The sequence below is a fragment of the Rutidosis leptorrhynchoides genome, chromosome 6 (assembly GCF_046630445.1).
Source record: "Rutidosis leptorrhynchoides isolate AG116_Rl617_1_P2 chromosome 6, CSIRO_AGI_Rlap_v1, whole genome shotgun sequence".
In the NCBI taxonomy this organism is placed as follows: Eukaryota; Viridiplantae; Streptophyta; class Magnoliopsida; order Asterales; family Asteraceae; genus Rutidosis; species Rutidosis leptorrhynchoides.
The window spans coordinates 138,791,729-138,816,141 of record NC_092338.1 but is presented as its reverse complement, the minus strand read 5'-3'; the positions used below and the strand labels follow the sequence as shown (position 1 = coordinate 138,816,141).

Genomic DNA, 24,413 nt, shown 5'->3' with positions numbered 1-24,413 from the left:
TTTTAATTTTTTTTAATTTTCACTTTAGCACTTAGGACACTAGAAGTGGTGGTCTAGGTCACATGCGTGTCACGAGTGACTGGCCAAGTTAGAAAAAGTGAATAGTGAGAGGTAAGTCAGTTAGACCATTTTTAACAATGATGGGTGTTTTGTCGTTTTGCTGGGTGGGGTGTTTGATGAGCGTGCTAGTAAACTGCTGAATAATGGGTGGCGTGCTGAGTGGCGTGTTGCTGGTTAGGGGTGGAGTATTTTTTTATTTCTTTTTCATTTTTCTTGAATTTTTCTTGATTTTAATTAGTTATATTATTTTGAAGTATAAAACAAATAAGTTTTATAAAACACACTACAATTAATATTAATAATACGATTAAATTATAATAATTATAAAATACTTTATTTTTATAAAGTCCTAGAAATAAAAGATTACAATAATTAAAAAGTGCTATAATAAAGATTACAAATAAAAAAAAACTAGTTAGTGCGTAGAAAATTAGGTAGAAGATTCCATATATACTCGGTTAAGTCCGCACGAAGTGTATTATGCACATCTTTGTCGCGTATTTCCCTAGCTCGTGTTTCACGATCATTATTTTGATTCCTAACATAACCCGGTTGGTTTTCTGGCTCTCTTAGATACTCTTCGTCGAGTGAAGTTATAGCAAAACCGTTATCCTCTTGGAACATATTGTGCAATAGAATACAAGAATATAATATGCAGGACATCTTTTTGGCTTTCCAAGTTCGTCCAGGCACATGTAATATATTGAATCTAACTTGAAGAACACCGAATGTGCGCTCGACATCCTTTCGTGCACTTTCTTGAAACCGTGTAAACTTTGCAGCTGGCTCGTCTGTTGGGGAAGAAAATGCCTTAATTAGTGTAGCATAATCTGGATAAATACCATCAGTGAGATAATAACCGTGTGTGTACTCATGACCATTTATGGTAAATGGTGCAGGTGTAGCTGTATCGTTCTTAATAGAATCAAATAACGGTGATCAGTTTAACACATTGATATCGTTGTTAGAACCTGCTACACCAAAATAGGCGTGCCATATCCACATATCATGCGAAGCTACGGCTTCGAGTATAATAGATGCTTTTTTTTATGACTACTCGTGAATTGTCCTTGCCATGCGACAGGACAATTCTTCCATTCCCAGTGCATGCAATCGATGCTTCCAAGCATTCCTCTAAAACCATATTTTGCTTCGTGATGTTCAAATAATCGTTGAATATCATGTGCAGTTGGTTTTCGTAGATATTCTTATTGGTACAAATCAGTAACACACAAACAAAAGTTGTCTAAACACATTAATGAGGTTTGCTCACTCATTTTTAAATATTAATCAAACATATCCCTGTTGTACCATATGCCAATTGGCGTAACGCAGACGTGTACTTTTGATATATATTAAAACCTTGACGACCATTAGCGTCGGGTCTTTGTTTAAAAAAATCAAAGTGCGCGGGCAAAGGATTAAGAGAGCATTCAGATATACCTGGTATGATACATTAGAATAATTGCAAGCGCATTCGAAAACGTCTCTTAAATTTGTGAGGAGGATACGCTGGAGTTTCACAGAAATAGTCTTTCCATAAATTTCCTCCAGCTCCTTCACGATCCCTTTGAAGATATATACGGGCTGCGCGTGGGGGTCTTTCACTTGGGCCTTCATCAGCTTCTTGATCTAGCTCTTTGGCATAAGCACCCATAACTTTTAATAACAAATAGTCGTCGTTCGAAGAATCATCGACAATAGCTAAATAAGAATCCATTTTTATGTTTTGTTTAGAAAATTGATTGAGTAAAAATGAGTGAAAGATAGAAATGTGAGTTGAAATTGTGTTTGATTGTGTTGTATATATAGAAAAATTTATTAATTATATATAATTTAATTTAAATTAAATTATTTATTAATAGAACATATATAAATATATCCTTCTGAAAAAACTGGCTAACCATCTCCTTCCACGTACCTCACCATGCTTGAACACGGTTGAACACCTTCTGTTGAAGATTCTAGCATGCCAAAAATTAAACCCTGCAACACGCTTTGTTAATGGTGTGTTACAGGCGTGTTACATGCAAAACGGGTGCAACACGCACCATTACTCATGATCTTGGTTAATTTTAATTTTTTTAAGGATTTAAATAATTCCAATAAATTGAAATAAGAGATTAAATAATTGAAGAGTAAAGGCTACAAATTCTATATAAAATATTAAAACTATTATAATTTTTAAAAATAAAATGGAAGACGGTTAAATTCTTAAAATATAGATAGATAAAAAGTAAGAGGATCCACCATTCGAAAATCCACATCTCAGATTGGCCCGAATCGTGACCTTCTTCTCATTAATAAAATAATTGGTCGGAGGTTGCATTGAACACAATTCTTTTAAAAGACATACGAGCTTGTGGTATGTGGGCCTAAGCTGTGTATAGTCGGAGCAATCACTTGCACGAAAATGCAGCAATTAGAAAGAGAGTGTGTATTTATGTTGTGAATTACGCTTCTAGTGGTCTCAAAGTGGTGGAAGAGGTGGTCTACTTACACAAAAGTCTAATAAGTGTCATATTGATTAATATTAATAACTGAAATGATCAGTGGTATATCAGTTAAGCCTCTTCAAATCCCTAATGTAACTTAAGTGATATCGACATGTTATGGGTCATGGATCTTGTCATTATAATCAATTTAACCATAACGGGTCATGGATCCTGTCATAATAACCAATTTAACCATAACGGTCATGGATCAAAATAGGCTATAAAATGTTTAAAAAACATATCCAGAAATAGATCTAATGAGTTTAATAGATTTGAGCCCAATTCAACCTCAAAAGTTAACTCAATGGGATGGGGAACCCAAACTATTATAAGCTACTTAATTTTTAGGCCGATGTGTTGTATCCCACATCGGCCTAAAAATTAAGTAGCTTATAATAGTTTGGGTTTCCCATCCCCTTGAGTTAACTTTTGGGGTTGAATTGGGCTCAAATCTATTAAACTCATTATGGTATCAGAGCGGTTTGATTAGCTGATTAGGTTCGATTTCAAATTCAATTTTTACTGTTCTTGCTTCCGCTTCGATCAATTTAATCGATCCACAACAAGTCTTTCAAAATCCTCTCTATCTGCATCCATCTGATGGTCCTAGTTCACTCACGATTCAAGAGAAACTCGTAGGAGCTCAAAATTACCGTTCATGGCGTAGATCTATGGAGATTGCTTTGTCTACTAAGCGCAAGCTTGGATTTGTTACTGGTAATGTTGCTAAACCTGTTGATGATCTAAATAAAGCTGAACTTTGGGACACCTGCAATAATATGGTAATAAGTTGGATTATGAGTTCTGTTTCTGAATCAATTGTGAAATCTATAATGTTTGTTGATACTGCATCTGCTATCTGGAAGCAATTAGAGAAAAGATTTTCTTTAAGTAATGGATCTAAGAAATATAAGTTGCATAAGAAGACATATGCTTGTGACCAAAATGGTGTATCTGTTAGTGAACATTACACTAAAATGACATGTATTTGGGAAGAAATTGACTCCATGAGTGAGTTGCCTAGGGTTACTAATGTTACTCCTGAGTTAACTAATCTCATGAATGCTTTGAATCTGCAAAAGGAGGAACAACACTTGTTTCAGTTCTTGAATGGTTTAGATGATCAGTTTAGTGTCTTGAGAAGTCAAATGCTGTTAATGAGCCCACTGCCAAGTGTAGAAGTTGCTTGTTCAATGTTGCAGTAAGAAGAGTCACAAAGAGAAATGTTTTCATCTGTTCAAAGTCAAGAAGTGACTGCATTGTATAGTAAGGCTAGTAATGGAGAAGATAAGTGTCAATTTTGTGGTCATAAGTGGCATTCACCAGATAAGTGTTGGGAGAAGATTGGTTATCCACCTTGGCATTACAAGAGTAGGTTTAATGCTAAAAGGTCAACTCAGGTCAAACCTAAAGCAGCTGGTCATCAAAACCTTAAAAAAACTGCTGCTAATGCTCAGGGAAACAATGTTATTTTCACCTCTGAAAAATTTGAGCAATTGTTAAGGTGTCTTCCTCAGATGACTCAAAATGATGTTAATTGTGTTGGAGCAGATACTGATGAAGAAGTTGATCACTTTGCTGCAGGTATCATTTCTAACACTAAGCATGTTAATAAATGGATACTTGATAGTGGAGCAACTGATCACATGACTTATGATTACGATAGCTTGCATAATCTTAAGTCATTAACCTATAAGCCACATATAAGATTACCTAATGGTAATACTTCTGTTATATCACACATTGGTCAAGCTAAACTTGCTAATCATATGGAATTAAGGAAGTGTGATAATGCTAAAAACGAACATATATTTCATAACATTATTCCTCAAGAAAGACAAGCTTTTAGTTGCAATTGTTCTATTTACAAGTGATATTCGTTTAAATAATAAAAGGTGAAGACAAAAGACAGATTCGACGAATTGAAGACGCAAACGACCAAAAAGCTCAAAAGTACAAAAGACAATCAAAGAGGTTCCAATTATTGATAAGAAACGTCTCGAAATTACAAGAGTACAAGATTCAAAACAAAAGTACAAGATATTAAATTGTACGCAAGGACGTTCGAAAATCCGGAACCGGGACCAGAGTCAACTCTCAACGCTCGACGCAACGGACTAAAAATTACAAGTTAATTATATATATAAATATAATATAATATATAATTAATTATATTAATTATATATATATTATATTTATAAAATAAATCGTCGGCAAACAAAGAGCCAAAAGCTGGTGAGCTGTATTCACAAACTCCGCGACTCGCGGAGTTTGAAGGCAAAATGGGCCGCGAGTCGCGGAGCCCCAAAGTTTGAAACTCCCTATAAAAGCAAACGAATTCTGATCGCAAAATATATCATATATCCATCCATCTCTCTATCTATATCGTAATATATATTTATATTTTATATTTTAATTTTAATTTTAATTATAATTCTAATAATAAGGGTATGTTAGCGAATATTGTAAGGGTGTAAGTCGAAATTCTGTCCGTGTAACGCTACGCTATTTTTAATCATTGTAAGTTATGTTCAACCTTTTTATATTAATGTCTCGTAGCTAAGTTATTATTATGCTTATTTAATCCGAAGTAATCATGATGTTGGGCTAATTACTAAAATTGGGTAATTGGGCTTTGTACCATAATTGGGGTTTGGATAAAAGAACGACACTTGTGAAAATTAGACTATGGGTTATTAATGGGTTTTATATTAACTAAACAATACCTTGTTAATTTAATATACAAACTTATAATTCGACGTATTTATATATAACCACATACGCTTGACTGGGTACGGTGGGCGGGATATCTATAAATACCAATAATTATTCATTTTACCGGATACGGAACTGGATTAATAGTTAATAGACTTGTTGAAACAGGGGTGAATTACATTCAAGGGTAATTGGTGTAATTGTTAACAAAGTAGTAAAACCTTGGTTTACACGCAGTCGATAACCTGGTGTATTCATTAAACAAAGTATTAAAACCTTGTTACAATTCGAATCCCCAATTAGTTGGAATATTTGACTTCGGGAATAAGAATAATTTGACGAAGGCTTTCGCTCTTTATATTTATGACTGATGGACTATTATGAACAAATTCGTATGGACATATTAAATAATCCAGGACAAAGGACAATTAACCCATGGGCATAAAACTAAAATCAACACGTCAAACATCATGATTACGGAAGTTTAAATAAGCATAATTCTTTTATTTCATATTTAATTTCCTTTATTTTATATTTAATTGCACTTCTAATTATCGCATTTTTATTTATTGTTATTGTATTTAATTGCACTTTTAATTATCGTACTTTTTAATTATCACAAGTTTATTTTATCGCACTTTTATTATTCGCAATTTCATTATCGTTATTTACTTTACGCTTTAAATTAAGTCTTGTATTTATTTATTATTTTACATTTGGTTTTAACTGCGACTAAAGTTTTAAAATTGACAAACCGGTCATTAAACGGTAAAAACCCCCCTTTATAATAATAATATTACTTATATATATATTTGTATTTTTATAAAAGTAAACTAATATAGCGTTAAGCTTTGTTTAAAAAGATTCCCTGTGGAACGAACCGGACCTAAAAACTACACTACTGTACGATTAGGTACACTGCCTATAAGTGTTGTAGCAAGGGTTAAGTATATCCATTCAATAAATAAATAAATATCTTGTGTAAAATTGTATCGTATTTAATAGTATTTCCTGCTAAAATTAATAGCTATTTCGTATACACCTCGCACGACATCAAGTTATTTTTGGCGCCGCTGCCGGGGAATCACTTAAAAGCCGGAAGCGCAACGCTAATAAAAAAAAAAAATTTAGTTTACTTTTATTAAAATTCGTTTTTATAAAAATACGTTTTTAATTATTCAAAAATATAAAAAGAAAACAAAAATATAAGTATTTTTAAGATTTTGTTAAATATTTAAGTTTTATAAAGTTTCTTTATATAAGTTTTATTTAAGTAATTTTGTTTTTATTTAAAAACATAAAAAAAACCGAAAAATATAAATATATATATATAAATATATATATATATATATATATATATATATATATATATATATATATATATATATATATATATATATATATATATATATATATATATATATATATAAATCTAGCTTTAAGATTTTTATTTATAAAATTATAAAGTAATTCTATTTTTATTTTAGTTTTTAAATATAAGTTTTTATTATATAAATATTTAGATTTTAAAACAGAAAAATATAAAACAGAAAATAAAAAAAAAACGCGTAAAATTTTGAACTGTTCCAGAGTTGAATTTTGAAACCCCGCGACTCGCGGGGTTTGCAGCTTCGGGAACCGCGACTCGCGGAGCCGTCTGACACGAACCTGGTCCAGCAATTAATACGATTTAGGTTTTAATTATTTATTATTATTATTATTAAACCTAATTAGGTTTTATATATAATATTATTTAGTTTAAGTTTTTAATTAATTTGTAATATTAAATTTTAATTAGTTTTATTTATATATAAAAATTAATACTATTATAATAAATAATATAAAAATAATATTTTTATAAAAAAATTGTACTTTTTACAACTTTTTGTATATTTTTATATTTTGTCTCTTTTTATTCGTTTTAGCGTAATATTTGTATTTTTAGCTCATATTTAGTTTTAAACTTAGTTTTTTACCATAGTTATTTTTACTTCTAGATTTTTAGGCTTTGCCGTAAAATCCCTTAAGTGCTTTTTCTTTAGACTAAGATTTATGAGCTTTAGAATTTTGCGACGCCTTTTTAAGTTTTAGTTTCTTTTTAAGTTATTTTCATTTGGGATATAGTTTTTCCTGTAAGCTTTAATATTTTTAGACACCTTTTACCTATGTATCAATTATCATTCCAATTAGTAATCTCAATTTTCGATTATAATTTTAAGTTAGTTGTAGTAATAAGGTTAGGTTAGTCAAGTTTTTTTTAGTTTTATAAGTTTCTTTTATTTTTCCGTCACCTTTTATTTTTCAACCATTTTTCTTTTTCGACCTTTTTCGACGAACTCTTTTTCTTTCTTATTTCTCGCTATTCTAGTTTTAGGACATAGATTTTTATTCTACTTCTTATCTAAATTTCTTAAAATTACGAAAATTTATTTTGAGTGGTTAAATTGATAGACATCAAAATTTTCTGGTTCGTAGTAATAGTTGGATTTGTACGTGGACCGGGTTATTGGAGCCAAACAGTCCTCAATTATATTGAGACCAAACGAATCCTGCCCCTCTGCTGCATCTTTTGGCTATTCGAAACGTGGGCAAAATCAGAAAAGTCTATTGATTGGATAACTTATTATAATTTTTCTTTCCTTTTAAAAACTAATAGGATATTCAGTGAATGCATCGAGCAAGACGTTCACCACCTTTTGTACGTTCACCACCTGTAACTAGATCAAGACATTTAGCAAATATTACCGCCGTTGATTTTTCTTTAGAATCGTCATCCAGTCGACCAAGTACTTCAGTTCAAATTTCCGATAATCCATTTTTTGAACCCGACCTCACAATTGAGAATCCGGAGAATATTCAGGAACGATTCGTAGATCCTGAACCACTAAACTTTCCTCCGGAACCACCAATCATTCAAACAGAGAGTGTTGAGGAACGAACCATTAAATCAGAATCCTCTAGTGATTCCGATTCAACAAATTCAATTATGGAGAATCTGGAACCTTTAAGTATGGAAGACCGAATGAGAGCTAAACGCACTGGCCAAGGTCACGCAATTACTCATCCAGACATTAATGCGCCAGATTATGAAATCAAAGGACAAATTCTACACATGGTGACTAATCAATGCCAATTTAGTGGTGCGCCGAAGGAAGATCTAAATGAACATCTACGTACCTTTAATAGGATCTGCACACTATTTAAAATCCGAGAAGTTGAGGATGAACAGATATATCTCATGTTATTTCCCTGGACTTTAAAGGGAGAAGCCAAAGATTGGTTGGAATCGTTACCTGAAGGGGCGATCGATACATGGGATTTTTTAGTTGAAAAATTTCTTAAACAATTCTTTCCTGCATCTAAAGCCGTAAGACTTCAAGGAGAAATTGTTACATTCACACAGAAGCCGAATGAAACTCTATATGAGGCGTTGACTAGATTTGGAAAGTTATTAAGAGGATGTCCGCAACATGGTTTAGACACCTGTCAAATAGTACAAATATTCTACCAAGGATGCGACATCACTACAAGAAAAGACATAGATATAGCAGCTGGTGGTTCTATTATGAAAAAAACCGAAACTGATGCTTACAAAATTATTGATAACACTACTTCTCAATCACACGAGTGGCACCAAGAAAAAGATATCCTTAGATCATCTAAAGCAGCTAGAGCCGATTCTAGCCATGACTTGGATTCCATTTCCGCAAAGATAGATGCTGTGGAGAGACGGATGGAAAAGATGACTAAAGATATTCACTCAATACGAATTAGTTGTGAGCAGTGTGGAGGACCACATTTGACAAAAGATTGTCTCAGTATTGAATTAACAATGAAACAAAGAGAGAATATTTCATACATAAACCAAAGGCCTGGAAATAATTATCAGAATAATTATCAACCGCCAAGACCAATTTACAATCAAAACCAGAACTATAACCGAAATATTCCATACAACAACCAACAAGGTCCTAGCAATCAACAAGTATCCAATAATACTTACAATCAGCAAAGACCTAATTTTCAAAACAAACCACCACAATAAACCGATGATAAAAAGCAGAATTTAGAAGATATGATGACGAAGCTAGTTGAAACTCAAACGCAGTTTTTCACATCTCAAAAACAAACTAATGAACAAAATGCTCAAGCATTTAGAAATCAACAAGCTTCTATTCAAAATCTGGAACAAGAAGTAAGTAACCTAGCAAGGTTAATAGGTGAAAGAAAACCGGGAAGTCTACCTAGTGATACAAATGCTAACCCCCGGAATGAAACAGCCAAAGCTATTACCACAAGAAGTGGTACAACACTTAAACCACCGAAAATACCTGTAACTTCTGATGAAGCTATTCCTACTCTACAAGAACCACAACCTGATCAAGATAAGGAAAAAGAACCGGTAGTTGAAAAGGTTAATGAAGATAACACAGTTAAGGCTAAACCTTATGTTAAACCATACCAACCACCACTTCCTTACCCGAGTAAAATGAAGAAAGAGAAACTTGAAGTCGAGCAATCCAAATTCTTGGATATGTTTAAACAGATAAGTGTAAATCTTCCTTTCATTGATGTGATTTCAGGAATGCCTAGATATGCTAAATTCTTGAAAGATCTAATCTCAAATAGAAAGAAAATGGAAGAACTCTCGACTGTTACCATGAATGCTAATTGTTCAGCAGTGCTGTTGAATAAGATACCAGAAAAACTATCTGATCCAGGAAGTTTCACAATTCCATGTTTTCTGGGTAGTCTTAGTTCAATAGAAGCATTGGCAGACTTAGGTGCTAGTATAAATCTAATGCCGTATTCACTATACGCTAAACTAGACCTTGGAGAATTGAAACAAACCAGAATAAGCATACAACTAGCCGATAGATCAATAAAATATCCTAGAGGGATAATGGAGAACATGCTAATTAAAGTTGGTACTTTAGTATTTCCAGTAGATTTTGTTGTTCTGGACATGGAAGAAGATTCTCAAGTTCCTCTCATATTAGGAAGACCATTCTTAAACACGGCTAAAGCAATGATAGACGTGTTCGGTAAGAAATTGACCCTAAGTATAGAGGATGAGAGTGTTACCTTTTCAGTTGATAGAGCAATGCAACAACCACAATCTGCAGATGATACATGTTATTATATTCAAACTATAGATGCACATGCAGAATTATTAGAAGAATTTCCAGAATTACAAGGAACAGGAAAATGTTCTTTAGGAGAAGGTAATGAACCAATTGATGAAGCTGAAATGTTAGCTACACTTATAGTTAATGGATATGAACCAACAACAGAAGAAATTCAAATGCTAAAAGAAGAAGACAGATATCGATACAAATCATCGATAGAAGAACCTCCGAAATTAGAGTTAAAGCCACTTCCAAACCATTTGGAATATGCTTATTTACATGGTGAATCTGAATTACCTGTAATAATATCGTCTTCTCTTACTGAAAATGAGAAATCACAACTCATTTCTGTGTTGAAAGCCCATAAACCAGCCATTGCATGGAAGATTCATGATATTAAAGGAATAAGTCCTTCGTATTGCACACATAAAATCCTTATGGAAGAAGGTCATAAAACATATGTGCAACGCCAACGAAGACTAAATCCTAATATGCAAGATGTAGTTAAGAAAGAAATTATTAAACTGCTAGATGCAGGTCTAATTTATCCAATTTCTGATAGTCCATGGGTAAGCCCAGTTCAATGCGTGCCTAAGAAGGGTGGCATGACTGTCATTACAAATGAGAAAAATGAGCTTATTCCTAATAGGACTGTAACAGGATGGCGTGTGTGTATTGATTATAGAAAATTAAATGACGCCACCAGAAAAGATCACTTTCCCTTACCTTTCATTGATCAAATGTTAGAAAGATTAGCCGGAAATAGTTACTATTGTTTTCTAGATGGATTTTCCGGATATTTTCAAATTCCAATAGCACTCGAAGATCAAGAGAAAACCACATTCACATGCCCTTATGGTACTTTTGCTTACAAACGCATGCCATTTGGACTTTGTAACGCCCCTGCAACCTTTCAAAGGTGTATGATGGCGATTTTTCATGACATGATAGAAGAATGCATGGAAGTTTTCATGGATGACTTTTCAGTCTTCGGTGATACATTTGAATCATGTCTAGCTAATCTTGAACGAATGCTCATTAGATGCGAACAATCAAATCTAGTACTTAATTGGGAGAAATGCCATTTCATGGTTAAAGAAGGCATCGTTCTTGGTCATAAAATTTCAAAAGAAGGAATTGAAGTGGATAGAGCTAAAGTAGATGTAATTGCTAAACTTCCACATCCCACCAATGCTAGAGGAGTTAGGAGTTTTCTAGGGCATGCCGGTTTTTACCGACGTTTCATAAAAGATTTTTCTAAAATTGCCACTCCTATGAATAAACTCCTAGAAAAGGATGCTCCATTCATCTTTCCCGATGAATGTATCAAATCTTTTAATATTCTTAAAGAGAAACTCACTAATGCGCCGATCATGATAACACCAAATTGGAATCTACCATTTGAACTAATGTGCGATGCAAGTGATTTTGCAATGGGAGCCGTTTTAGGACAAAGGATTGAAAAACGATTTCAACCTATATATTATGCTAGTAAGACGTTACAAGGAGCACAAATGAACTATACAACTACTGAAAAAGAACTCCTTGCTATTGTCTTTGCTTTTGACAAATTTCGATCATATCTCGTTCTAGCAAAAACGGTGGTCTATACCGACCATTCTGCTCTTAGATACCTATTTTCAAAACAAGATGCTAAACCAAGATTAATCCGTTGGATCTTACTCTTACAAGAGTTTGATATTGAAATCCGAGATAAAAGAGGAGCAGAAAATCTCGCCGCTGATCATCTTTCCCGTCTTGAAAATCCTGAATTAGAAGTTCTAAATGAATCGGCCATACAAGACAACTTTCCTGATGAATATCTATTGAAGATAGATTATAAAGAAATTCCATGGTTTGCAGACTATGCAAATTACTTAGTATATGGATTCCTTGAAAAAGGATTATCGTACCAAAAACGAAAGAAATTCTTCAGTGATATAAAACACTATTTCTGGGAAGATCCACATTTGTTTAAAAGTTGTCCAGATGGAATAATACGCCGATGTGTATTCGGAGATGAAGCTAGTAAAATATTAAACCATTGTCACACAGGACCAACAGGAGGGCATTATGGGCCTCAACTAACAGCAAGAAAAGTTTATGATGCTGGATTCTATTGGCCTACAATTTACAAAGACGCACACATTCTTTGCAAATCCTGTGATGCTTGTCAAAGGGCCGGAAAAATAAGTCAACGTGATGAAATGCCACAAAATGTCATACAAGTATGTGAAGTATTTGACATTTGGGGTATTGACTTTATGGGTCCATTTCCAAAATCTCATAATAATCTATATATACTCGTAGCCATTGATTATGTATCTAAATGGGCGGAAGCACAAGCTCTCCCAACTAACGATGCACGAGTTGTAGTCAACTTTTTAAAACGTCTTTTTGCAAGGTTTGGAACACCGAAAGCTTTAATAAGTGATCGGGGTACTCATTTCTGTAATAATCAACTTGAGAAAGTTCTTAAAAGATATGGAGTAACTCATAAAATCTCCACCGCATATCATCCACAAACAAGTGGACAAGTTGAAAATACCAACCGAGCTTTAAAACGTATTCTAGAGAAAACCGTAGGATCAAATCCGAAGGAATGGTCCATTAAATTGGAGGATGCACTCTGGGCTTTTAGAACAGCCTACAAAACTCCAATTGGAACCACACCTTTTAGACTTGTTTATGGAAAAGCATGTCATCTTCCAGTAGAAATTGAACACAAAGCATTTTGGGCTTTGAAGACATGTAATCTTGATTTACATGAAGCCGGACGTCTACGATTAAGTCAACTAAACGAATTAGAAGAATTAAGACATGAAGCATACGAAAATTCGTTAATCTATAAAGAAAGAACGAAGAAATGGCATGATAAAAGAATCAGAAGTTCAAAAGAATTTAAGGAAGGAGACATAGTTCTTCTTTTCAATTCACGATTCAAGCTATTTCCTGGAAAATTGAAATCAAGATGGTCTGGACCATTCATAGTCAAAAGAGTTTTCCCATACGGAACGATAGAATTAATAAATTCAAATGAGATTGAATTTAAAGTTAATGGTCACAGAGTTAAACACTACATACATGGTCCGATGGAAGTTGACAATGAAGTTAATCTTTCACCACCCAAGAAAACCTTCAAAATGAAAACATAAATATGTTATCAACAACATATGAAAAATCAAAATTGGAATATAGGGAGGATTCAAATTTGAGTGATGAAGAAGAATTCTTATACAAACCTCCCATTCCAAGAAACGAAGAAAAATGTGAACAAGAAATTCAAATAGAAATGAAAGAACCAAGGAAAGAATACCCGAAAAAGGTTTACAAACCAACTCGACTTACTAAAGCAGGAGACCCGGGTGAATTTATCATTTCTTGCTTACTTAATGATGGTGCTGTATATAATGGACTCGCAGATTTAGGAGCAAGTGCAAATATTATGCCTCTTTCCTTATACAAAAGATTAGGCATGGGTAAATTAAAACCAAACAAAATAGGTGTTCAATCATTTGACCAAACCATTAAACACCCGGTTGGAATAGCAAATAATTTACTTGTTAACGTGGGAAGTTTGACCTTTGTTGCAAACTTCATAGTGATTAATATGGAGGAAAACCTTGATATTCCTCTAATTCTAGGTCGCCCATTTTTAGCAACCGCCGAGGCATTCATTGATGTAAGAGAAGGTAGAATGACACTTAGGGATGGTGATACATCGATCACCTTTGTGAACCGAAAGTTTAGATCTCCACAACCCAAAACTGTTAGACCAATAAAAACGCATAAGTGTGGGGAAGATGAAGAAACACTTAATGATGATCCAATCACAAAGAATGCCGTTGATGATACGAAATTAGATGAACCCATTTTTAACAGTTCAACAAAAAAACTTTATAAACGGATTCACGATGCTAAGATTATAGGAAACTTTAAGTTATATAACCGATTAATATCCAATTTATCGTCAAAAGAAAAGGCAATGTTAGTTGAATTTGTGAAAGTTACGGAGGAAATCAACAAATGGATTGAAGTAAAAGTCAATGATATACAAGTTGTTGAAGAATCAATTGAAAATAATGTTAATCACAATTTCAACTAAGTATAGGGGGTTTATGTATTTCTGTTAGAGTTAGATTGTCTGTTTTCGTGTAGTTCTCGAAAATGGAACCCGAATGGTCTTTCCCTAGCAGACCCTAAAGAACTAGTCTTCTCCCCCCATTCTGAATTTTTATTTTTTTTAGGTTTTTACGAAATGAAGACTGCCTGTGAACTAAACCATGGTCTAATGCTACACGCTTTGATCACTAAACGTAATAATGACATACTACCGAGTGAAATAGTATCAGTAATCAGAGAAAGAATGGACGGAGTTAGAAAAGAATCCAGATGCGAAGATAATAAGTTACAATTTGGTAAAGGAAAATCAAAATCCGCAGCGAAAAGAAGAGCACGACACCTAGAAAGATGTCACAAATGCGGAAAATGGTCACATGGAGGTAAATGTTCAAATAATCAAACCTATTCAAATACCGAATTTGTTACTTTATGCAGAGACGGACCGTTCATATGTTTAGAAGAAAAGACACTGAATGCTCGAGGTTACGCCTATGTAGCCATGGAAAACCAATTAAACCGACTATCTTATGAATGGGATAGATCATATAACTAAGAAATCTATTTCACAGGTAAGTTTGTACAGTTTTTATTTTATTTTTTTTTATTTTTAACCTTTTGATAATAAACGCTAATTTGTTCGCTATAAAGTATAAAATTGGTATTGAATAAAATTAGGTTTGGCGACCGAAATTGTTGATATCATTCAAAAATTTATTACATCACTACGAAATTTAACGTTTATTCTTAAGGTATAAATATCTTTAATCAATCAACCCAAAATATTTCAAAAATTCGTCATGAGTTAAATTAGGTCTTGGAACCGAAATTACTTTACCGAAAAGAGGGGCGCATATTTTTGATAATATTTGATTGATTAAAGTGGGATAAAAAGCCAAAAAGATTTTTATTTTTATTTTTACCATGTTTTTAAAATTAATATATAAATCTTAAATTAATATTGTAAACTTTGTAAAATCAATATATTTAAAATTATAAATATTTGAAAAATTAATATAAGTTTGGTGTGAATTTATAATATGAATTTTTAAATTAAGTTTGGTGTGAATTTTTAATTTTTAAAATATGAATTTTAATTTTATACATTTTAAATTGTAAGTTTGGTGTGAATTTTTAATATTAATTTTGAATTTTATATTTAAGTTGAGTGAATTTAAAAACAAAAATTTACTTTATCTCATTAAGTTAAAAATATGATTTTTAAAATTCGTCGTAAGTTGAAGACTAGGTCTTTGAACCGAAATTGCTTTACCCAAGGGAGGGACGAGAACTTTTATTATCATTATTTTTAATCTTATTGAATTAAAGTATGCCAAAAACATTAAAAAACCCAAAAATCTTAGCTTTTAAAACAATCGCTACAAAAAGACAAATTTTAAAATTTTGTCGAGGGACGGACTAGGACATCGATCCGAAACGACCTCGTCCTAAATAACAAGGAAAACAAAATTTTAAAAAATTAATTACTTAATTGTTTTATAAGTTAATGATTTTATATAAAAAAAAAAAAAACAAACTCCGCGACTCGCGGAGTTTGAAGGGTCCAAACACCGCGAGTCGCGGGAGGACCAAAACTCAGAAAAAAATAAAACGTAAAAAAACAGATCAGTCCACACTACCACCCACACATACAGCGAACATACAGCGAAAAAACTCGAAAAAACACCCCCAAAATCACAACTTTTAACCATTAATCATCAAATCTTTTACTAAAATCATGTTGAGAAGGATGCTATCAAGGAATTACTCAAGAAAAACGGTAAATTTCTACACCTAAACACCATTTAATCCGAAAATTAGTGTTCTTGAGCAATTTTTTCCCAATTTGATTTTGATGCTTTTTAGTGTAATTAAGCTTAAATTGTTTATGTATTATGCTTGTATAACCTAGATTGATGCTATTTAACATGATTAGAAGCCTTAAACTTCAAATTTTGAGTAATCTAGGGTTTGTGTTCTTGAGCAAATTTGGAGCTTTTTGATATAAACAGGTTATGGCCGATTTTTGTCATGAATTATTGCTAAATTAAGTAGTGTAACATGTTTAGGTAGTTAAATGATCCAAACTTTGAGCCTAAACATGATTTTGAGAATTAAAGTGGACTTTTTCAAGTCTAAAATTCATGAACTTGATTTTTGAAAGATAATGCCATTTGAAACTTGTTTAATTGCTAGTAATGATTATTTTGACATGTTATTTGAGTTGAATGCTTATGAACTTGGCGAACATTTTCGTATATGCTTATTTGAAAAAGTGTAGATTTGATAAAAATATGAAAATGAGCTTAAGTTTGATATAAATTGATCATGTCATTGTAATTATTTTGATTGATGATTTTGCTGACACTAATGCATATTTGAATGCACAAAAATTGTGTTTAATGTGTTTTGCAGACTGAAAGGGGTGAATCTTCATCCCAAGCTCGCAATGCTCCTGCTGAGAATGCGGAACAACAGGAGGTGGATAACTACTACAAGCAAGATATACCTCATCCAGTCATGACATTTTCTGATATGCACTTGGAAGATTTGCACCCGAACCTGAGATTTGACAGACTTTGGATAGATTATCCAAAATACCAAAGGGGTTTGCATACTCTTTATTCTAAAGTTGTTGAGGTACCTAGGGTCATAGAATGGGGACCATTAGAAGCTGTAGAATTGGCCGGGCCAATTAGGGAATTACTTGCACAGAGGTATGGTAATTATACTTTTAATGACTGGGTACGTTTATTCACCATGCGTAGACCTGTATATAAAGTATGGTGTGAAGAATTGTTGTGTAGTATAGAATTAAATGATCGGGTAGCTAGTTTAACCGATCGATCTTTCATTAGATTTTTGTTAGGAGGTTCGATGCGCCACATGTCTTTACTAGACATGGCTCAGGCTTTACGTATATATACGCCTGAGGAGTTAGCATCTGCCGATTGTAGAGGGTTGATACTAAATGGTAGAAAGATAGATGAAAATTTTGATACACATGGTGTATGGAGTCAAATGACAAGCCATCACCGATTCAAAGGGGGAAATTACTCTTATTTAGATATAGATAGAGCTGAATTAAGAGTGATTCATAGGTTTTTAGCTAATTCGATTACACAAAGAGGTAAGAACAAGGAAAAGGTAAATGAACAGGATTTGTTTTACCATATGTGTATTCGAGACCCACAAAGCGCTGTAAGTATACCTTATTGTGTGGGTTATTATTTATCAGCTATGGTTAGGGGGATGAGACCGCATAGCATAATAAGAGGTGGTATTTTTATTACTTTGATTGCTGAATATCTCGGTGTGGATATAAGTCGGGGGGGATTATTAGTCGAAGAACCAGAACCCCGCGATACTATAGGTTTAAATGTATACCATGGTGCGAAAGTTTTGAAGAGGCGAAATAACGCCGCAGTACAATACCATGGTAGACATCCACAGGTTGACAGAAACCAACAGGAAGGTAATGTAGGAGGGGGAAATGAAATGCAAGAAATGCAAAGGTTTATAGCTTCACAGGAGTACGAAAATGCTAGACAGAGAGCATTTGAAGATTGGCAAGTTCATCAAAACCAAATCATAGCTCATTGCCAACATATAGGTAGAAACTATATTCCTACACCAAAACCCATATTCCCTCCCAGGTCTATAGAGATGCAACCACCGTATCCTACGTATAACCCTGCCGAAGCATTCTATAGCACCTATGGTTATGCATGGAACCCCTATTGGTATCAGTATCATCCCTAGTCTACTTAGTTTTATTTATTTTGTAATTTGTAATGTTGATACGTTTAATACTTATGTTAATATTGTAATAGTTTTTATAATTTTCTAACTTTTATTCTTAGATTTTAATAATTTTTTAATGTGAGGTAATATACCAAACTTCAAAAATATGTATATATGTTTGCAGTTTATCTTATGTACACAACAGGGTAAAACAACGCATTTTCAAAGACTGGCATTAAGTTCAGCAAAAGCAACTAATTTTGACGACAAGATGCAAAATATATGTGAAATAACAACAAGACGGAAAGAACAAATGATGTGCACCATTTATCATTCAGCAAACAAACGACAATATATTTGGAAACTTTGGTAAAATTTAATCATTTTCACACAAATCACCCTCAATAATTTAAATTATTACTGATTTCTTGCAAATGAGGGCATTGCAAGATCTTAAGTGTGGGAAGGGGTTAAATTCTTTCGGATTTTAAAATTTTTACTTTATACACTTGGTTATCATTAAAAATACTAGTAAAACAGTAGTTGTATTAGAATCTAGTGCTCTCTGATAATAAAGAACAGCCCTAGTCTTATATACTGACTACCCAATTCTAGTAAATTTTTCAAAATTTTCAATTAAATGAACTCAAAATCATGTTTATACATATTTATGAACGATAAAACTAGGTTTTAAACACCGAAATTATTGTTACCTCAGAAAGGACATAAATTGAGAAACAAACCAAAATGTTAAAATTCATTTAAAATGGAATAGAGGACGATAAAAAGGAAAATAAAAGCCAAGTGTGGGAAAATTTACCAAGTTATCTTAAACATATGTCACATATATCTGTAACAAATAACTGAAAATACTTTTGCTTTGGACTAAACTAAACTGTTTTACCTGATTTACTGTAAGAAAGATGGATCTACACGATGAATCAATTCCATCATTAAAAGGAAGTAAAGTCTTCCGAAAAAGACACGCGCTTCTTTGATTTAGGTCAAGAAGTTGTCGTCCAGACCAGCTGTAGGTTGACGAAAAATCTAGAAAAGTCATCACTAAAATCAGCAGGAAATCCACGGACCTCAGCATTAAACAGGGTCGCCAAGTGGTCAGACTTATCCTAACCATGAGAAGGATTTATCTCGTACAATGGGGGGGCACCATGCAAATTAGCTGGATAAGACTAATGAATCAGATCCCCAGAAAGGATAATCTCCTTAAAAGATCAAAAATCAGCTTTTAAGCCTGATATTACTCAATCCTTGAGATTGACCTTAAAGATTGAGAATTACAAACTCATGGAATTCAATGATATCTAAACTCGAGCTTGAACGAGAAAATATTTTGATCAAAATTACAAACCGATTTGTTTTCTGAAAACCCTATTTTCAATGCGTTCATTACCATTGAACGTAAAATCCTAGGAATTCACCTGAAATTCATTAGGTCACCTGAACTAAATCGGGTGTCAACCGTAAGAACGGTGGTTGCATAGTGGTCAAAGACAGGACCTTGTGCCAGACCGAAAAATCATAAGGGTGAGCTTTACTATTGCTCCTACCAAGGATAGTAATTGCATCCGACACGTTATAGACCATAATTAAAAGCATGTTAGGGGACATTGCCTTAACAGTTGCTTGTTCAACGCTTTCCTTTACAACCGGACGGTAGTTTACTGAAAGGTAATATACGGGACAAGTAAACTAGACGTGTTGCTTTCCAAATACAAGGTTAGCAAGTGGGTGACACAAAACCATAAGTTTTGAGCTAAAATTTTAAATCTGAAACCCACCAAACCCACAAAAATATTTTGCAAACACCGGTAAAGGGTTATTCCGGAAAACTTATCTAGGGTAAAAACTAGATTTAATTTTCAAAAGATCAAATGTTTTCATAAAGATCCAATTTCCTTAATGGATCTAAATTTTTATAGTCATGTGGGACTGTAAACCATATCGTTACTACCATTGTTTATACCGCCGTATAGAAATCACTGATGTACAAAGTGTGAAGAATAAAGAAGTGATTCTAGTATTTCAAGACGATATTGCTTGAGGACAAGCAACGCTTAAGTGTGGGAATATTTGATAATGCTAAAAACGAACATATATTTCATAACATTATTCCTAAAGAAAGACAAGCTTTTAGTTGCAATTGTTCTATTTACAAGTGATATTCGTTTAAATAATAAAAGGTGAAGACAAAAGACAGATTCGACGAATTGAAGACGCAAACGACCAAAAACTCAAAAGTACAAAAGACAATCAAAGAGGTTCCAATTATTGATAAGAAACGTCTCGAAATTACAAGAGTACAAGATTCAAAACACAAAGTACAAGATATTAAATTGTACGCAAGGACGTTCGAAAATCCGGAACCGGGACCAGAGTCAACTCTCAACGCTCGACGCAATGGACTAAAAATTACAAGTTAATTATATATATAAATATAATATAATATATAATTAATTATATTAATTATATATATATTATATTTATAAAATAAATCGTCGGCAAACAAAGAGCCAAAAGCTGGTGAGCTGTATTAACAAACTCCGTGACTCGCGGAGTTTGAAGGCAAAATGGGCCGCGAGTCGCGGAGCCCCAAAGTTTGAAACTCCCTATAAAAGCAAACGAATTCTGATCGCAAAATATATCATATATCCATCCATCTCTCTATCTATATCGTAATATATATTTATATTTTATATTTTAATTTTAATTTTAATTATAATTCTAATAATAAGGGTATGTTAGCGAATATTGTAAGGGTGTAAGTCGAAATTCTGTCCGTGTAACGCTACGCTATTTTTAATCATTGTTAGTTATGTTCAACCTTTTTATATTAATGTCTCGTAGCTAAGTTATTATTATGCTTATTTAATCTGAAGTAATCATGATGTTGGGCTAATTACTAAAATTGGGTAATTGGGCTTTGTACCATAATTGGGGTTTGGATAAAAGAACGACACTTGTGGAAATTAGACTATGGGTTATTAATGGGTTTTATATTAACTAAACAATACCTTGTTAATTTAATATAAAAACTTATAATTCGACGTATTTATATATAACCACATACGCTTGACTGGGTACGGTGGGCGGGATATCTATAAATACCAATAATTATTCATTTTACCGGATACGGAACTGGATTAATAGTTAATAGACTTGTTGAAACAGGGGTGAATTACATTCAAGGGTATTTGGTGTAATTGTTAACAAAGTAGTAAAACCTTGGTTTACACGCAGTCGATAACCTGGTGTATTCATTAAACAAAGTATTAAAACCTTGTTACAATTCGAATCCCCAATTAGTTGGAATATTTGACTTCGGGAATAAGAATAATTTGACGAAGGCTTTCGCTCTTTATATTTATGACTGATGGACTATTATGGACAAATCCGTATGGACATATTAAATAATCCAGGACAAAGGACAATTAACCCATGGGCATAAAACTAAAATCAACACGTCAAACATCATGATTACGGAAGTTCAAATAAGCATAATTCTTTTATTTCATATTTAATTTCCTTTATTTTATATTTAATTGCACTTCTAATTATCGCATTTTTATTTATTGTTATTGTATTTAATTGCACTTTTAATTATCGTACTTTTTAATTATCGCAAGCTATTTTATCGCACTTTTATTATTCGCAATTTCATTATCGTTATTTACTTTACGCTTTAAATTAAGTCTTGTATTTATTTATTATTTTACATTTGGTTTTAACTGCGACTAAAGTTTTAAAATCGACAAACCGGTCATTAAACGGTAAAAACCTCCCTTTATAATAATAATATTACTTATATATATATTTGTATTTTTATAAAAGTAAACTAATATAGCGTTAAACTTTGTTTAAAAAGATTCCCTGTGGAACGAACCGGACTTACTAAAAACTACACTACTGTACGATTAGGTACACTGCTTATAAGTGTTATAGCAAGGGTTAAGTATATCCATTCAATAAATAAATAAATATCTTGTGTAAAATTGTATCGTATTTAATAGTATTTCCTGCTAAAATTAATAGCTATTTCGTATACACCTCGCACGACATCAAAGTGCTAGTTGTACCATCCTTTAAAATGATCCTTTTATCTGTACCAAAACTGACTAGAGACAAAAATTGTATAGTTATCTTCTATGCATTATTATGTCTGATTCAGGACTTGAAAACAAAGAAGGTGATAAGACTGGGTGAAAGGAAGGATGATTTGTACTACTTGATCAATGTTCCTATGGATCAAGTGGATAAAAGGCTGGTTAGAATGATTTCTGCTTCTGTACAAAATTCTTGTTTGTTTTCAATAAAAAGGGGATATAGTGCTAATTCATCTAAACTTGTAATGACCTATAGCTTGTGGCATCATAGGTTAGGTCATGCATCTGATTCTAGGATGAAATGTATTCCTTGTGTTTCTTCAAAGATGATTACTGAAAATGAAGATGTTTGTGTATCTTGTCCCATGGCTAAATTTACTAAACTGTCTTACCCTATTAGTGAATCACAGAGTCAAACTATATTTCAAATGCTTCATATGGATATATGAGGTCCATATAAGGTTGTAACTCAAGGAAAGTACAAGTATTTCTTAACCATTGTTGATGACTGCAGTAGGGCAACTTGGGTGCATATACTTAAGAATAAAATGGTTGTTTTGAGGCATTTAAGAATTTTCTTAATTTTGTGAATACTCAGTTTGATAAGCAGATAAAAGTGGTTAGATCTGATAATGCTCTTGAGTTTGTAAGTGGCAAATTGGGTGCTTATTCAGCTAATCTTGGTATAGTACATCAGGCATCTTGTCCAGATAGGCCTCAACAAAATGGAAGAGTAGAAAGAAAACATAGGCATATTCTTAAAATAGCAAGAGCATTAAGGTTTCATGCTCATTTGCCTTTGAGTTTTTGGGGATATTATGTTATTACTGTTATATACAGTGTTGTAAATCTCCCGAGATCTCCCCGAGATCTCCCCCGAGATCTCGTTTTTAGAAGGCAAGCGAGACGAGATGTTCATCTCTCGAGATTTCTCAGTCAACGGGGTCAAACTTAGTCAAAGCCACGATTTCTCGAATTTTCTTGCCAATTTATAAGATTTTCTTGTAAAATTCGTAATTTCTAAGATTTCCTCGCTGATTTCTCGGATATTTTTGTAAAATCTCGTAAAAACGTATATAAATATACATATATTTATGTTTTATGTATATTTTTATTAAAAAAACTATAAAGTCAACGTAAATCAACGTCCGAGATCTCCCCGAGATTATTCCGAGATGCCGAGATCTCTCTAAAAAAGTCCAAACGAGATCTCCCCGAGATCCGAATTCTCCAACCTTGATTGTATACTTGATCAATAGAATACCTTCTTCTGTTTTGGCTAATAAGACACCTTATGAAGTTCTGTTTGATAAAGCACCATGTTATGATAATCTCAGAGTGTTTGGCTATTTAGATTTTGCTTCTAATCCAGCTAGAAATGTTGACAAATTTAGTGCTAGGGGTGTACCTTTTGTATTTCTAGGTTATCCAGCACATCAAAAAGGTTATGTGTTATATAATCTGTCAACAAAGTCTGTATTTGTATCAAGAGATGTTGAGTTTAAAGAACATATTTTCCCTTTTCATGAGGAAACTATTAAAAAGCTTCTACAACCTATACCTGTTCCTTTATCATCTGCAAAAGTTGTTTATGATGATTGTATTCATTCAACATCCAATATGAATGTGCAAATTGAAAGTCAGCCTGAAAGTCAACAAAATAGTCAACCTGACAGTCAACAAGCAGTTCAATCTAAAACTCTTGAACCTGCAGTTTCAAATGATATTCCTACTCAATCTGAATCTTTAAATGGATCAACAAGAAATCTTCATGCCCCTTCATGGCATAAAGATTACTTTTTAAATAGAATTCCAAGGGCAAATCAAGTATCTACTCCAAGTCTTGACTCATCTTTTCAAAAATATGTCACTGCTTTAATGGCTACTGCTGATCCTACCTTGTTTAAAGAAGCCATTAATGATCCAGAATGGTGCAATGCTATGAATATGGAATTGGCTGCTTTAGAGTTAAATGATACTTAGGAGATTACAGATTTACCCTCAAATAAAAAGGCAATTGGATGTCATTG

The 24,413-nt window shown here is 32.9% G+C and overlaps 2 protein-coding genes across 2 annotated transcripts; both read left to right on the top strand.

The window, feature by feature from the left end:
* Nucleotides 1-3,226: 3,226 nt before the first annotated feature.
* Nucleotides 3,227-3,760, top strand: LOC139854103 (uncharacterized). The gene has a single exon (XM_071843427.1). The coding sequence runs from the start codon at nt 3,227-3,229 to the stop codon at nt 3,758-3,760; it is 534 nt and encodes a 177-aa protein (XP_071699528.1).
* An 18-nt stretch (nt 3,761-3,778) lies between these two features.
* Nucleotides 3,779-24,366, top strand: LOC139854102 (uncharacterized). Its single transcript, XM_071843426.1, has 4 exons — nt 3,779-4,285; nt 22,449-22,544; nt 22,982-23,163; nt 23,643-24,366. Exons 1-4 carry the CDS (start codon nt 3,779-3,781, stop codon nt 24,364-24,366), a joined length of 1,509 nt encoding a protein of 502 aa, XP_071699527.1.
* Nucleotides 24,367-24,413: the final 47 nt, after the last annotated feature.

Bases quoted from the DNA above. Each gene is read 5' to 3' on its own strand.
- LOC139854103 (XM_071843427.1), top strand. From the start codon at position 3,227: ATGGAGATTGCTTTGTCTACTAAGCGCAAGCTTGGATTTGTTACTGGT.
- LOC139854102 (XM_071843426.1), top strand. From the start codon at position 3,779: ATGTTTTCATCTGTTCAAAGTCAAGAAGTGACTGCATTGTATAGTAAG. The intron at 4,286-22,448 runs GTTATATCACAC...TGTCTGATTCAG, and splicing joins TACCTAATGGTAATACTTCT to GACTTGAAAACAAAGAAGGT. The intron at 23,164-23,642 runs GTTTCATGCTCA...CTTGATCAATAG, and splicing joins AAAATAGCAAGAGCATTAAG to AATACCTTCTTCTGTTTTGG.